The following is a 16,940-nucleotide window of genomic DNA, read 5'->3' as shown; positions in this document are numbered from 1 at the left end:
TCCTTCCAACATGTGGGGTTCCAGGGTTTGAACTCAGGTTATCAAGCTTGGTTGCAAGAGCCTTTATCCACTGAGGTATCTTGTTAATTCTAAACTCTTAATTATCTGTGCTAAAGTATGAGGTCTGAGACACTGATTATATAAGATCAATTTCCAAGTGTTTGTTTCTACAGATATTGTAGAAGTGTACGAATTCATTTGTATGTTGATCACTTTTCTTCAGTTGAACAGATGTTTATCAATGCACACAGTTCAAAATATATAAAGATAAAAATAATTATTTTACAGAATTAACCCCAAAATAACCCTCTATACTAGGTCAATGCATTAAATCACCAGGAACAATATAATTGACAATGATGACTACAGGCAATAAAGTTGATTACAGCAGTAAATTTATAAATGTCCTTAGTGAATAAATAGTATTTAATCTGTTTATTCTGTTTGATTATCTCTTTAGAGAAATCATTTATTTTTATTTTTATGTGTATTGGTATTGGTGCTTTGACTGAATGTACATCTGTGTACTGTGTGCATGCCTGGTGTTCATGGAGGTTTTTTTAAAAAATTGTATGGGTGTTTTGTGTGCATGTATATCTGTGTACCATGTGCATGGCTGGTGCCTGCAGAGGCTAGATGAGAGTGTTGGATCCCCTGGGGTCAGAGTTACAGATGGTTGTGAACTGCCATGTGGGTGATGGGAATCAAATGTGGAATCCCTCTCTGGAAAAGTAGCCAATGCTATTTATTGATAAGCCATCACTCTGGCCCTTCTAGATTGTTCTTAAAGCCATCTTTCAGCTTTCTAAAATATTATTGAATAGTTTTTAACACAGTCTAAAAGATTAAGTCTAACTTTCTTATCATAGTTCATAAAATCCTTTTAAAACTGTCTCAAGTCTTTTGAACCACAATTTTTATGCTTTTCATGTAGCCTATTTTGACCTCTAGTGCTTAGAAACAGTTTTGGTTGTTGCAAATACAAGGAGAGATTTCTACTGGGTTAGGAATGCTCCTAAGCATAATGTAAAGCACAGCACAGTCCTGGACATGAAAGCATTAACTGGTCCAAATGTTAATAGTGCTCAAACTGCCAGGGGTCTTTTTACTTCAGGACTAATGAATTTCTTTAAGTCGCCCAAATATGCTATATTATCTCACATATCCAAGCTATCTATATAGCACTTGAAGTACTTCTTTCAAAAAACCATTAAAAAAATAAAACCAGGGCTGGAGAGATGGCTCAGAGGTAAAGAGCACTGGCTGCTCTTCCAGAGGTACTGAGTTCAATTCCCAGCAACCACATGGTGGCTCACAACCATCTGTAATGAGATCTGGTGCCCTCTTCAGGACTGCTGTCATACATGCTGTATACATAATAAATAAATAAATCTTTAAAAAAAAAAAATAAATAAAACCAGACAGAAGTGGTAAAGAGTAAATATATGACAGTTACAACATAACAAGGTTCTTCATTGTACTTAAATTCTACTATAGTTACCTGAAATTCCTTAAACTTCTCTTGCTAGTTGGTAATCTTGCAAGTGAAGTAAAAATTTCTTCCAAAATTAACTGCCTATGCTTTTCATATCTTGAGAATACCTGTTTAGTAATTATAAAATTACAAATTAAACTTATTATGGCAAAAACACAAAATAAAAGTAGTATCATGAAATAAGGACAATATATTGTCTGAAGAGAAAATGGAGTATACATGTTATTCAGAATGAAAATGTTTTTAACATGTTAAACAGTAATGATCTAAAGAAATGTATTCAGATTTTGTTATTAATTACCAAAGTGAGGGAGTATAAAGTTTTGTTTAGAGGGATATGATACTTTGGGTAGAGAAGTAAGACAAGATTTAAGATTTTAAGTTATTCTGGTTTTTACCATTATATTAAAAAGTTTTTTAAATTCAAGAAAAACATAATCAATGAAATTAAATCCTCAGTTAATGAACTCTAATAGTACTAAAATAATCCTTATTATAAAATAAATCCAATGGAAAACAGGAAAAAAAATAAATATAATGTCATAATTTTTGGAAGGCTGGACCAAAAAAGATGAAAGTCTTATTTCATTAGTGGGTAACTGAAATTACAGATTGATTATACTTACTGCAGTGACTAACTTAATAGCACACAACTGTAGTTCACTGACATTTTCCACAAAAAATGGTGTTATTCCCATTGATGAAACCTGAAAATTCAAGATGAATTATTTAGAATGTCTCTAGTTGACTTCAGTACACTGTACCTTACTATACTTTACTTGGAAACACCCAGAGGCACTTTCCTTTCTGTGACCCAGGTTGCATGCCTTTCCTTCTAGGAAACTCCTCAGTTTCTGCTAACAAATAATAGCTTCATAGCTGCCATTTCTCTAGTCTCTACATTTTAGATTGAACACCAGGGAAATTAAAGGAACAAAGCCATTTTGTTTTCATGGATGAAAATATCCAACTTCTTAAAAATTAACATATTTTTCATAGAAATTAGAGTTTGGAATTTATGTAGCATTCTTTTCTCTTCAACTCCAGTTCTTCCTTTAAAATGCTGCTGACTATTCTTCAATTTACACATAAGACACTCGGAACAGGTAAGTTGAACACTGTGCTGGTATTACTACTGAGTGAATAAGATTATACTAGACTAAGATTTTGTTGTGCCTAGAAATTTACAAAATGCTTTAAAAAACAAACAAAAAACAAAAAACAACTTACCTGAAGAATCGTTGTGTCTGTAAGAAGCTGTATCTCAAGCAATTCTGATAAGCTGCTAACAATGTCACAAACTTTGTTATAAAGCATTACTATTACTCTCTGCTTATGAGTAGAACATTTAGCCCGCTTGGCCTTTGAACTTAATAACCCTCCTAAAATAAAAGAGAATTCAAGATAAGAAAAATATTAACTTTTAATATTCTACCATGGAGGTTACCAGCACTATCTTCTAAATTAAGAGAACACGAACATTTCAGGGTGCTACATAAGAATACAGTGCAACTAAAGATGAGTGTTAGTTAACAGGAAATTACTCCTCAGTGGTACTGTACTGGGACATTCTTGTATGGTACACACAGTGGCTACTATACTCAACTTTCTTTTTTTCCCTCTCATTCAAACAGGACAGTAAGATTATATTTCTTCTTTAAATTACTTGGCATTATCCACAATAAGTAAGCAAATGAATTGTATGCACATTGAACTACTGATCATATAATGCAGGTTATGGAGCTACGACAATATATAGTTTAAATCAACTCATTTTGCAGGTAAGTATTATTTTGAGCTAAATCAGAAGGAACCCAAAACTATTATTATCTGGGATTTTCTCTAACTAGAAAAAATTACTTCAATTATAAATAAATACCGGTTGAGTCAAGTTTTCCAGATTTTGGAAAACTCGCATAGCTTTTTTACCACTTGAACATCCCTAATCTAAAAATCACAAATAACCCCCAACCCAAAGCATTTTGCATTTCATAGCAGTCCTTAAAAAGTTTTAAAGATTTACATTGAATTTATGTGTATATATGTATATGCTATGTGTTTGGGAGCCCACAGTGTCAGAAGAGGGTGTTGGATCCCATGGAGCTGGAGTTATAGGGGCTGTGAGTTGCCAAGTGTGGGTCCTGGGAACCAAATTTAGGTTCTCTAGAACAGAAAGCACTCTTAACTGCTGAGCCACTTGTCTAGCCCCTCAAAGAGGTTTTAGGTTTCAAAACATTTTGGATTTCAGAGTAATGGGTGTTTAACCTATAGATGCTAATGTAATGTAACAGCTATTAAAGGGTTTTATATTCTAGCCAAATATAAAAATCAAAGTCAATATTTATTATAATGTACATAATCTATTAATTTAGGGGCCCATTAAAATCATTGTATTCTGATTTACCCAGCACTGAAAATTTACAATGGAGAATCTGGTAGTGTGGAACAAAACAATACAAAACAAAACAAAACAAAACAAAACACAAACAAACAAAAACCAAACTATCAGTATAAAAGGGCAAACTAACCTCCATGTGGATCTAATCTGTAAACAGGGTCATACTGGGGATAGAGTGTATTCTGTAAGTGAAATTTAGTGTACTGTATAACTCTTTCAATTACATCTTCAATGTATACAGCTTTTGGCATGTTAGGAGATGTCATAATGTTGATAGTTGTAAGACAGGCATCTGCTGATTTTGTAACTCTCTCCATAATAAGGTCTCTCCACAATCTCTCTTCTTCTTCAGTATCATTATTCTATAAAACAGATCATTGTTAATAAAGTGGGGATAAAATACCTATAGTTCACAATATAAAAAAACAAGGATATATGATATTCAGTGGTGGGAGGAACAATCTGAAATAGTATCTAGAACTTTTTTAGACTATTCTAAAAGAGTATCTGGAATAAAGTACAAATAATGATATCACTTTAGCTAAAATTAAAACAATGTTTTCTGAGATAAGATCTCACTCTGTAGCCCATGCTGGCCTAGAGTTTTCCAGGCTGGTCCTGAATTTGCAGTAGTCCACCTGCCTCTGTCTCCTGAGTGCTAGGATTATATACATGCACCACCATGCCCAATTTAGGCCAGATTTTTTGTTGCTGTTTTTTTCGAGACACAGGGTTTCTCTGTGTAGTTTTGGTGCCTGTCCTGGATCTCGCTCTGTAAACCAGGCTGGCCTCGAACTCACAGAGATCTGACGCCTGGCTCTGCCTCACAAGTGCTGGGATTAAAGGTGTGTGCCACCACCGCCCAGGTAGGGCGGATTTTTTATTCAGTATCTTTGTATTCTGTTTTTGCTGCTGTTTCAGCATTTTCAAAAACTTTTCTTCCTATCTCACCACTAGATGATATTCCAATGACAAAGTCAGTCACCTTTATCTTTTGTATGTTTCATCTAGATCTAAGGTTTTAACTTAAACTATACTGAACATAAACTGATTTTGTGACTTGGGTATAAACACAATAGTTAAACTACATGAGAACAAAGGAATAATTAACAAGTGAAGAGCTTTTATTACAAAGTGGTAAAACTTTACTGATTTAATTATTTCTAAATATCTGTTTTTGTTTGTATCTTGCTTGGAGACAAGGTCTCACTATGTATCCACGGCAGGCCTGAAATTTGCTATGCAGTGTGGGCTGGCTTTGACCTGCCCCCGAGTACTAGGATTACAGACATGAGCCACTATACCTAGCGAAGTATCTGTTTTTTAAGCACTATTTTTGAAACATATTGAAAAGTAAATATACACAGAGCTAGTGGTATAGTACTATGATAGAAATGTGTACTTGGTTCAATCTCCAGGACTCCCCTCTCCCATCTGCAAATTAAAGGTAAAAGCTGGGGATGGCAATGCTTGCCTTTAATTCTAGCCCTTGGTAAGTTAAAACAGGAGGACAGTGTGCTTAAAGCAAGTCTGGGTTCCACAGCAAGTTCGAGTCCTGTCTGGGTTATATACCAAGCTTCAAAAGTGATGTCTAAAAAACATCGGACTAGAGCTATGCAGAGTACTTATGACCTAACATTTTCTAAAATGGATAATTTAACAATTGACATAAGTCTTTCTTTTACTTTATACATTAAAATTAGGATGGAGTGCTTTTATGCTTACTGTGTGAGTGTAAATCCTATCACATTCTTCTTGTTACATGAAACACAAACTTTATATTATAGGATTACTCCTGAGCTTCATGTATGCGATTTATGCTCTGACACTGAGCTACACTGCAATCCTAGAACTTATCCTCCATGGTATTCATGACAATTTCTTGGTGAAGCGTCTAAGGAACTTGTAAACGTAACCATGGAATACACTGACACCTTAGGTCTTGCTAAGCTTGTGTTCTCACTCTTCCCTCTCTCCACACACCTTGATTCAAAAACTGGTTCAAGATGCAGCTCAGGGGGATAGCGTTTATCTATTACACACAGGTACTAGTTCAATACCCAATACTAATCACACATACTCTCTCTTACTCTCTACCAAACAAAAACTCCAAATAAGATTCCCTCCTTTAACTACTTAAAAAAGAGGGCACTAAATATAGATCCAATGAGAAATGGTAGGACATGATTGCAATCCCATCACTCAGTGGGTGATCCAGGGGAATGGAAAGTTGAAGGTCAACCTGGGTTCTATGAGTCTCTTGTTTAAAAAACACCATTACCATCAACAACAAAGTCAGTCTGTATAGAATATATTTAATAATCCAGAGTACCATATTACTTCTCTATGGATTTTTATTTCATGTAGATCACATAGAAATCCTGTACATTCGATAACATGTTTCTCATGAGATAAAATTCGGTGCATGTATTAAAGACAGACATATATGTATATAGTATGTGTTCATACAAATGAGAGGAATACATACATATATATATATATATATATATATATATATTGCTAAATAAGTAGTTATTGCTACATGAGGATATTTTTTTTTAATGTTTTAGAAATTTTCAATAATAAATATGCTACTCTTGTAATCGGGCCTGTTTTAAAGACAGAATGTCCTCACACAGTCAAGACCAGCCTGGAACTCGCAATTCTCTTGCTTCAGATTCCTAACTGATGATCCAGTACTTTATTGTTCCCCTTTATAACAAGTCTTTTTTTTCCCCTCCCTAGACAGGTTTCTCTGTGTAACAGCCCTGGCTGTCCTGGAACCCTCTCTGTAGACCAGGCTGGCCTTGAATTCACAGAGATCTGCCTGCCTCCGCCTCCTGAGTGCTGGGATTAAAGGCAAGCCTCCCCATTGCTGGCATGGCAGGTCTTTTTTGCATGTGTGTATACATGTTTGGCGTGTTGGTGCGTGTGTGTGTGTGTGTGTGTGTGTGCGCGCGCGCGCGTGCCTGCCTGTGTTTCTAGAGGCCTTAAGTTGACACCTTTCTTGATCCTTCTCCATTTACTTCTATGAAACAAGGCCTTTTGCTGAATCCCAATCTTTCCAAATCTAGACAGTTTCATTTGCCAGCTTACTAGGAAGGCCACTCTCCTCCCCCAAGAGGGAAGATTACGGGCAGCTAGCACCTGCCTGGCTTTTATGCTGATTCTGGGGTCAGCACTCTGGTTGTCAAGCTCCTGGGGCAGGTACTTTATCTACTAAGCCATCTCCCAGCCCTATTTGTCCTACACTTAATTTACAATTCATGTTAATATCACTAAAAGTGCAATTCTATTAGAAATGTTAATAAATGTAGCTATAGTAATATGTGGTAACAAACTCAAATGAAATCTAGAATCTGCTTAGTAAGTAAAAGTTATTTATGAAAAAAACATTTATATCTTAATGTGCTATAGTTAGCTTTAACTGCCAACTTCAAAGAGCCTAGAAACACCTGAGCATAAAGTCTTAATTGAGTAACTGTCTTTACCATGTTGGTTGATAGTCATGTTAGTGAGGGATGGTCTTGAATATGAACTGATGGAGGAGGACCGAGCCCACTGTGGGCGTACCATCCCTAGGCAGGTGGTCCTCGGCTGTATATGAAAGGCAGCTATGCAAGAGCCTGTGAGCATGTCAGTAAGCAGTGTTCCTCCACGGCTCCTGCCTTAGGTTCCTGCCTGACTTCCTTCAGTGATGACGGACTGTGACCTGAAGTATGTATATATGTAAGGTGGTTTTGGTCAGAGTATTTTTATCAGACCAACATAATGAAAACCAAGACATTTAACAATACCAGGGATAAAATTAGTACACAGGTCTTAAACTTACATGATTTAACAAAGTGGAAAGCTTTGATCCATCCTGAATATTCTTCTCCAATATATTTAGAACTTTCACAGTTTTGTCAGTTGAAAGCTAAAAGAAAATATAAGTTGTTTTATCACTCATTGGTAAAAGTTTCAAATTACTCAAGAAACAATCTAAATATTTATTTTCTTTAGGCAATGGAAGATATAACATTATCACTCTTATTATTATTTTAAATAATAGTAGAAAAAAAACTTTCTTCTTCAGACCTTCTACTCAATTCTGACTTAAAAGAATTAATTACCTCTTTTAAAGACAGAGAATTGAGCCCAGAGTGAGCACACATGCCTGTGCGTGGCTCATAGCTCAACTCATACCACTTATCTAGGCAAGATTCTGATGGCTTTGCCTCTATCATTTCAGTGATAATCAGCATGCACATGAAAACACACATAAAAATTAAAAAGTTCACCCATGATATAATTATCATTCAGTGCCACATGTTATCTAGCAGGCTTTGAAAATTCAACACAGGAAAAAAAATTTTGAATACTAAGCATGAAATTTTGAGTGAAAAAGTTAGGAATGTGAAGTCAAGTTGTTTTACTTAGGAATTTGTTACTTATGTTTTATTCACTGAGCAGTATTTCTTTAAGGTTTCTAGCATGCTGGTAGGACATACACACAAATAGCCAGGAAAGCCAAATAGATCCAGCAAGTAAGTAGAGTTAAGTCTAGTTTGATTACTGATGCTGGATTACAGAGGATTGTTCCTAGGTATACTACCATAGATTATCTTGGAATACTAAAACAGAGGCTATTTGACAACATGTCTATATTTAGTGAATAGTTAGTCAATATAGTTAGTGAATAGTTAGTGAATTTGCCTTCTGAAAGAGAAATCTCAGCTGCATATACTTACTGAATTTATAAAATAAAATGACTAAGATTAGCATTGGTATCTCAAAAATGTTGAAATAGTCTTACATACAAAATGAATCAGTATCTCTTTAACTATATGTAATATTATCGATACAAACTAGAAGTCCATTAATTCTTTCTGTAGATTCATTTATTTTTATTTTATGTATCTCAGTAATATAAAAGGGGGCACTGGAGTCGCTGAAACTGGAATAACAGATGGCTCACCTGCCATGTAGGTGGTGGGAACTGAGCACAGGTCCTCTGCAGGAGCAGTGAGTGCTCTTAACCATTGAGCCATCTCTCCACCCCACCCCTAAATTTTAATGTATTTATTTTTTAAGTCAATTTCGTGGCACATTGATTACTTAGAATGTAGGCAATATCTGAACTGCAAAAATATATAGTTGAGATTGAGTTCAATCCCAGGCCCCAAAAGTGGAAGAAGAGAACCAGCTCCTGCAAGCTGCCCTCCGCCATCCGACACTCATGCCAAGAGTATAAGGACTTCCCTGACCACACATAAATATCCAAATATATAAATGTAATTTAAAAATTAAAAACCAAACCAAACAACCACCAAAATATTTTTCAGGTCATGTTAAAATTATGAAATTGGAAAACTAAGTAAATAGGCTTAAGGTGTTAGAATCATTTCCAAAGTGAAGATAATCTTTTATTAACTCCTATTAGTCTAGAAGGATAAGCCACGTAAACCAGGAAACTTCAGACTAGAGTAATAACTCTGTCCTAGAGACTGGCTAGAAGAAGGGGAGGTGACTCGAGCTGCACACTAGTTAGGCAGCAGAAGTCAGTGGCCGATGATAATGGAACGGAAGGGCGCTTCTCGATGCTGCGGTTCCTGTTGAAGTAAGCGTCACACCAGAAATAATCTGCTATCCATTAGCGGAACGAGACACCTTACTAACTCGGAGCCCCACGGAGCTCCCGGGAAAGAAGACTGACCAAAGCCTAAGGCAATGAGGCTTTAACTGTAACAGCAGTTAACCAAACACTGCTACATTCTATCAGCACCAGAAGTGATGCTACTCTTTTATTAACCTAGAGGACTAAAGCAACACCGGAGAAGTTTAGTGTATTTCTACACTGAATAATGAAAATACCTGAAAAAGTGAAAAGTCAGAGCCCATGCTCTGTCAATGCACACATAAGTTTAGAACAATCTATACACCTTTTACCAAGAGCTTTTCCTATCACATAATTCATTTAGACTCTTAGATGACAATCGTGAGTTTTCTTTTGGTATGTACTTAACCTCGTAATCTGTCTGAAAACTTTAAAGTAATTTCACATGCCATGTATGAGGAAAATCTGAAAGTTTTACTTTGCTGAGATACCTTGTCCATTATACCCATGGCTTTAATTTTAGCAGATTCACTCCCAAGTTCATTAAGCTGATGTTTTCCTAAGAGCAGTTCCTGAGGAATTTCATCATCATCGCCTGAAAAACCAAATCAACCAAAAATAGTTATGTAAAAGAAATATTTAAAAATGATAAGTTAATAAGCTTTTAAAAGAAAATTTTGATCACATATATAAAAAACCTCAGCAGTTTAAGAGAGCTCTGTAAACCCCATATAAGCCATAACCAAAGAGAGCAAGGGTGAAATCAGAGTTCTACAAAGAGAAGACAGGCAGTGATACTGTCTTTACTACGGTAGATACAGTGTTGACACTTGTCAATCATGTTCTCTGCTCAGAAAGCTGACTTGGATGAACTAAATCAATACAATCCAATGCCCTCTGGCTTCTGTGTCGGTTCAGCCAGTAGGGTGCCCTGTTAAAGGATCAGAGGAGAGTGAGATCAGGCTATTTATGTCTTTTCCTTCAAGGCTTCCTCCGCTGTCCTCATCCAAAAAGTACTGCTTCTCTTAAGGAAGGATATAATTTTTTCCTATTGAGTGAATTTTGGAGAATTCTCCTTATTTAATTTGTCTTTTGGGTAAAGGGGTAATAAAAGCTCCACAGCTATTAATCCCGGGTTCTGGCACTATCTTGCCCAATATTTATAATACTTATACCTCTTAAAAGTACTTTAAAAATAGTCAAATGCACTTTGAAAGTATCTCATATCAAAGGTATAGTAATCTGTAGAGCTTTCACATAAACATTAGTGAAGGTGGTATATGATACCTAAAAGTAGGTCAATCACTACATTCTTTTTTTTTTCCTTTTAGTTTTTTGAGACAGGGTTTGTCTAGGTAGCCTTGACTGTCCTAGAACTTGCTCTGTAGATCAGGCTGGCTTCTACCTCAGAGATCTGCCTGCCTCTGTGTAGCATGAATTTCTTTTTTTATTTTATTATTTATTTATTTTTATTATTATTTATGTATATGTGTACTTTATCTGTATGTAGAACTTTATTCCAGAAGAGGGCATCAGATCCCACTGGAGATGGTTGTGAGCCATCATGTGGTTCCTGGGAGTTGAACTCAGAACCTCTGGAAGAGCAGGCAATGCTCTTAACCACTGAGCCATCTCTCCAGCCTGCATGAATTTCTTAAAAGGACTTATTAATAAAAACAAACCCAGAGCCAGGTATTAGGGTGAATGCTGAAAAATCAGAGACAGAACAGGCCACAGCTAACCTCACCTTGCCAACTTCTCAGCCTATCCTGTTTCCTCAAACTGGAAGTCTCTGAGCTCTCATCAGGAATAAATCTCAGCTGAACTGCTGCTAAAAGCCTAAAAGCTTAACCAGGCTCTAGTTCTTGGTCCTCACACCTTATATACTTTTCTGCTTCCTGCCATCACTTCCTGGGATTAAAGGTGTGTGTCACCATGCCTGGCTGTTTCCAGTGTGTCTTTGAACTCAGATTTCTGGATGGATCTCTGCCTCCAGAATGCTAGGATTAAAGGTGTGTGTGCCACCATTTTCTGGCCTCTATGTTTATCTAGTGGCTGTTCTGTTCTCTGACCCCAGATAAGTTTATTAGGGTGCACAATATATTGGTGGACACAATATCACCACACCTCTGCCTCCCAAGTGCTGAGACTGAAGGTGTGAACCACCATACCCACCTCAAATATTCTTAGTGTTCTTAACGTATATTATTTTATTTACAGATATAATATTTACATCTTATCAAACTATATAATATTAGCTATACTACATTTTAGCTGGTGCTTTATTTTACTGTATATATGGATTCTTTGTTCTTTATATCAGGGGCTGAGACATCTGAGACATTATGTATTTTAGCATCTAATATCCTTACATAGTTAACTACGATAATAAATGAACTGATGAATTGATTCCTATTTCTGCATGTTTCTCATTATCTAGGGAATATTAAAAAATTACTTGCAGAAATATTTCCTTACACTACCCTGCTGTGATAGGACTTAAGGTAATTCGGAGCCTAGGTTTTACGATAGTTTTATATTGATAACATGAATTCATACTAGATTTCAGGATCCATCCCCCCGGCCCCCATAGAGTTTCTCTGTGTAGTTTTGGTGCCTGTCCTGGATCTCCCTCTGTGGACCAGGCTGGCCTTGAACTCACAAAGATCCATCTGGCTCTGCCTTCCGAGTGCTGGGATTAAAGGCATGTGCCACCACTGCCCACCAATTTCAAGTTTCTTGATAGTACTGATCATGACTATTTTCTAGAGTAATTTGCAAAAAACTAGACATAGACAAAGGGATAAAAAAAAAAACAAAACTGTAAATTAATTTTACCAAATGCAGTAAAATCCATATCTTCTAAATTATCCAAAATATTCTCTATTGAGGCTGTAAATCTCTTAAAAGTTGAAGAATCCATCATTTCTACAAGAAAGAAAAAAAAATATGTTCACATTCCAAGTAGGTAAGTAAAGGTTAAGATTATAAAGCTAAACTAAAATGTTACCTTCAGGTGTTAGTTTCGGCTCATAAGCTTTCCTTTTCTTTTGTTTTTCTTTTTTCTTCATTTTTCTAGCAACTAAAATAAACAAAGAGAAACACTGAAACTCAAGAGTGATAAAATATTTTCATTTGTATTCCTAGTTTCTGAACATTAATTAGATGCTTAAACAATTACTGTAAATATAAACATATACTTTTAATTAAAAATTAGATGTTGTTAATTAGCTTATGGCATGGCAAAAATGTTCTTTAAAGTCAGAACCCAACACTGAAATCAGTTTTAGAAATCCACTGGAACTGATGAATTACCCTCACTAAGGCTGGGAGGAGGAGAGTAATCTTCCATATCAGAATCTGATGGACTTCGGTTTCGGTAACGACCGCCACCCGAGCTCCTTCTTCCTTCATGTGAGTGGCCACTTCTCCTATGATCCCCAGAGCTTCTTCTATCACGCTCTTCGTATTCCCAAGCTTTATCGTCATCTTTTTTATGCCGTTTCCTAGAGGCTAGAAGCAAATCCCCATGACAAATAATTTACCTCACTTTAAAAGACTGTCAAAACTTGTACTTTACAATGAACTACATCTTCATTCTGTTGGTCTATAAAATTCTGAGCCATTCATCTATCCAGAAGATTAAATTATGGTATAGGAAGGATACTATGACTTTTAGCATTATTTAATCTAAAACTAGAGATTTTTACATGAAGTCAGCTTGCTAATAAACCAACAGGAAGATTCTGAATATTAAAACACAGTGTACATTTCAATGAAAGGTTTCAGCACATCAGCAAGAATTATATATAAAATTCAAGATTAATTAAGACTTATAAAACAACTTTTATTTAGAATTTGGTTAAAAAAACAACCACCATTTATATTTTTTTATGAGGAGAAGGGTTTGGGGAGAAAATAGTCAACTTAGAGATACTGTTACAGAATATGCGTAACCAAGTATTCCACCAATCAACAGCTAAGTTATACTTACAACTTAGCAATAAATTCCAGAGACTCTGATGACCTAACATCACAAACCTACAGAGATAGTATATATCAGAACTGCAAACACTAATACACTGAAACAGTTCTCTGACAATTGACGAGCTAACTCAAGGAAAGTTTCTAAGCTTATGCATGCTACATAAGCATGTTTATATGTTACCTTCAAACTTCCCCCCCATCTTTCCAAAGCTTGTATGCATTCTGCTAAAATCATCAATACTGACAGGAGACTCTGTGGCAAACAATTTCATCTGACATAGCAACTGATGTATTAAGTTGAAAATGATTCTGAGCTCTAAGAAAGGATTACATTTCAGTAAGAAAAAACGACAGTTTTGCAGCGAAAGCTAGAGGGCAGTGCAGGCAAAAATACACACTACACGTGGTCTTCAGGGCAGGCACCACCAGTTAAAAACGGGAGGACTGATGTGTCTACCTTGAGATTATCACAACGGTATTTCAACAGATTGGTTTCTTGTTCCTGTGCATGTGTATGTTTATGTGCATGCATATGTGCAGCTCAGAGGGCAGCTCCGGGGTCGGTTCTCCCCTCCCACCTTTAAGTGGGTTCTGGGGTTGAATGCAGGTTGCCAGCTTGTGTGACAAGTGCCTTTTCAGGGATGAACTATCTTGCTGGTCCCTACATCAGTTACTATAGTGACAAGTTGCTGGTGACAAAGATAAACTCTCTAGTCTGTTGGATTTTTAAAAAGCCTTTCCTTCCTCTGACTGGTTTCTTTCCTGATTCCTAACTATGATCAATACACAAATATTCAGACAAGTCTCTTGAACCCACTATGCGGCTTAGATTTAAGGCTGTCAATTTGGCTCATACACCCTATCATATTTGTGTTAGTACCACGATGTGTGGACAATAAATCTTTAAACCCCGGTAATCTTAACCTATATACAGCCATCATTATTCCTACTCATGATATGCTTTGTTTCCTAGTACTGAACTCCAATATGGACAGAAAAGGGTAATTTGGTCTTCTTTGGGGATTGTTTTATTAGAGGAAGAGCTGTTATTAAGAAAAACTGTATGTGAATGAGTATATTCAAATCTTCACAATTTCCTTCATAATTAGATGTGAATTTGGTTTGGCCATAATTAATGTGAGGAGAGGCAGGACCTCCTTCTCACTTTTTTTCTTTTAATGATTTATTTATTTTTACTCTATTGTCACTGGTATTTTGCGTATATGTATGTCTGTGTATGGGTGTCAAATATCCTGGAGCTGGAGTTACAGACAGTTGTGAGCTGCCATGTGGGTGGTGGGAATTGAACCTGGGTCCTCTGGAAGAGCAGCCAGTGCTCTTAACTGCTGAGCCATCTCTTTGGCTCCCCTTCTCATGTTTATGATTAGGGTATGCTCTAGAAGACTGTTTCAACGAGTTGTCTCATTTATTAGAGAGAAAGTGGGAGAGAGATTCGCTGAGATGGGTAATGTGTTTATATAATACTCACTAAACATTCGGCAACATTTCAACAGTTACTGAATTGTCTACCAAATAAAGATTTGGCAACTAACAAACTTGCTCAGAAAGAAGCATGCTATAATGTCAAGTATAAGACCTTATACTTATGAACCAAAACTATACAATCTACTTTACTCTTTTCTATATTTTTATTAATTTCAATGAAATTTCTATTTGACTTCAATTCTATCACTAGAAAATGCTTGATAAATCTTGTGTTATTAGAAATGATACAGTATGCTGCACTCATCAGTGTTTATAGGCCTTAGAGCATCTTCATGTCACACTCATGAAAGTTTGGGTAGTTTGGATGAAAACAGTGGAATAAACTAACCCCACAATGTGTACAGCACATCACTGTTCCATGAGGTTAGCAGGGCTGCAATTCATTGGCTAGCTTGTTCTTTATTTCTCTCACTGCTTTAGAAAGAGCAGAGGAAGGAGAGGAGTACAGGTGGGATTCACACACAGAAAGTAGGAATTCAGTGTTCTCCAGCTCTCTTTCCAGATTTCAGTGCGTACTCTCTCTCGTATCCATTATCATCTCTCTGCCTTTCCAGGCACCACCGACCTTATTAGTATTATTTTTTAAACAAAACTATTCATTAAGCTTTAGATTTTAGTAAACTAATTTCATTAAACTTTAGGGAAATCTTAAATTTCACAAATTCTATCTCAAAGTAACATAATTCTTCTAACTACTGTTCTTGTGATACTTTTAAATTTTGTACCACAGTATATTTTGATTATTGTCATGGCAAAATGACAATTTGGTTCCTTTTGTCAATTACTAATTGAACATCTTTCACCAGTAGACTCTTGTTTTATATTTAATTAGATTGAAATAAACCAAGTAAAACAGTAAACTACTTTGGATATCTTTTTAAAAATCTAGAGAAAATGTCCTTTTTCTTAGCAGAGGTTTGAAGCCCAAGTTCCCTCAATAATATTAGTTTTCAATATATTTGGGCACAGCTACAATGACATCCAGGGTTTTAGAATGAAGTTTTATGCTTCCATAAAATGAGACAACATATCTCATAACAGAAAGGGGGGGAAAAAAAGAAATGTGTCTACATTGATGATAAATGTGTGGGTCTACTCTTCCCTATTTTACAGTTAGTGGACATTTCTGATGATGTTATCCTTTCTCTTTTATTATTTGGTTATTTCATACTCCTTACAAACTCAGCAATGCAGGCAGTCACTACCAAGCAACTAGAGACAAGGTGAAATTTATAATGAAGCTGCAAGTAAGGAACTGAGAAACGGTGAAGAATAGGGAGGACAAGGAGTAGACAGACAAACAAAAGGGAGTGAGTTTCTGGGCCACCACGCTTCCCTTCTCTTATTTTTTTCAGAGCTAACCATGTCCTTACATCACCAGAATGTTTGATTATAATTTAAAAAAAAAAAAACTTTAGCCATTAATATACTGTATTAATACATCTCATGATAATACAAATTATAACAATCACACATGTCAGATTATCTTTGTTGTATATTTCAATTTTAAAACTGTTAAAATTTGTTCAGTATCATAGTCTACTGCTCTAGCTGAAGAGCTCACAATTTGAAAAGGATGAGTAAATGAACATTGATTAAAAACTTTGGAGGAGGTGAAGAGCTTCCATCGGCAATATACACTTAAAAATGGCAGCATGCATCTGTCCTTCCTGCCCTTGCTTGTCACACCTCAATCTACAGACACTAGGTGGAAAAGGTAGAACACACTGGTGGTCTTCCCACTTCTTTTGGTCATTATGACTAAGTCAGTTGGCACACAAGTGAAGATCTCCCATAGTCTGTTTCCACTGAATGCCGTTTAAGTCAAACAAGGTTGCTGACCCCTCTTGGCTAGGCTCAATTCTCTTGCTCCAGAAGAAGGAAGATAGGGATAAAAGAGAAGAACTTTTTCAGTGGACCAGTAGGAAGACAGGCGAGGTATAGCAAGTCTAGTG

General features: G+C 36.1%; 1 protein-coding gene across 3 annotated transcripts in view; it reads right to left on the bottom strand.

Annotated features, from left to right (window-relative positions):
* Nipbl (NIPBL cohesin loading factor) overlaps positions 1-16,940 on the bottom strand; it is a 173,611-nt gene that overhangs the window by 46,744 nt on the left and 109,927 nt on the right. For all 3 annotated transcript variants that reach the window (XM_042261454.2, XM_042261453.2, XM_076551803.1), the window contains exons 12-20: positions 12,808-13,005; positions 12,503-12,574; positions 12,331-12,420; positions 9,984-10,087; positions 7,726-7,812; positions 4,024-4,255; positions 2,726-2,877; positions 2,122-2,202; positions 1,502-1,602 (exon numbers count right to left, since the gene is read on the bottom strand). In XM_042261454.2, the coding sequence (XP_042117388.1) occupies positions 1,502-1,602; positions 2,122-2,202; positions 2,726-2,877; positions 4,024-4,255; positions 7,726-7,812; positions 9,984-10,087; positions 12,331-12,420; positions 12,503-12,574; positions 12,808-13,005 (1,117 nt within the window). The remainder of the gene's footprint in view (positions 1-1,501; positions 1,603-2,121; positions 2,203-2,725; positions 2,878-4,023; positions 4,256-7,725; positions 7,813-9,983; positions 10,088-12,330; positions 12,421-12,502; positions 12,575-12,807; positions 13,006-16,940) is intronic.

Source organism: Peromyscus maniculatus, chromosome 15 (assembly GCF_049852395.1).
Source record: "Peromyscus maniculatus bairdii isolate BWxNUB_F1_BW_parent chromosome 15, HU_Pman_BW_mat_3.1, whole genome shotgun sequence".
Taxonomy (NCBI): domain Eukaryota; kingdom Metazoa; phylum Chordata; class Mammalia; order Rodentia; family Cricetidae; genus Peromyscus; species Peromyscus maniculatus.
Note: the sequence above shows the minus strand (reverse complement) of the source record. Positions and strands in the feature narration are given on the sequence as shown.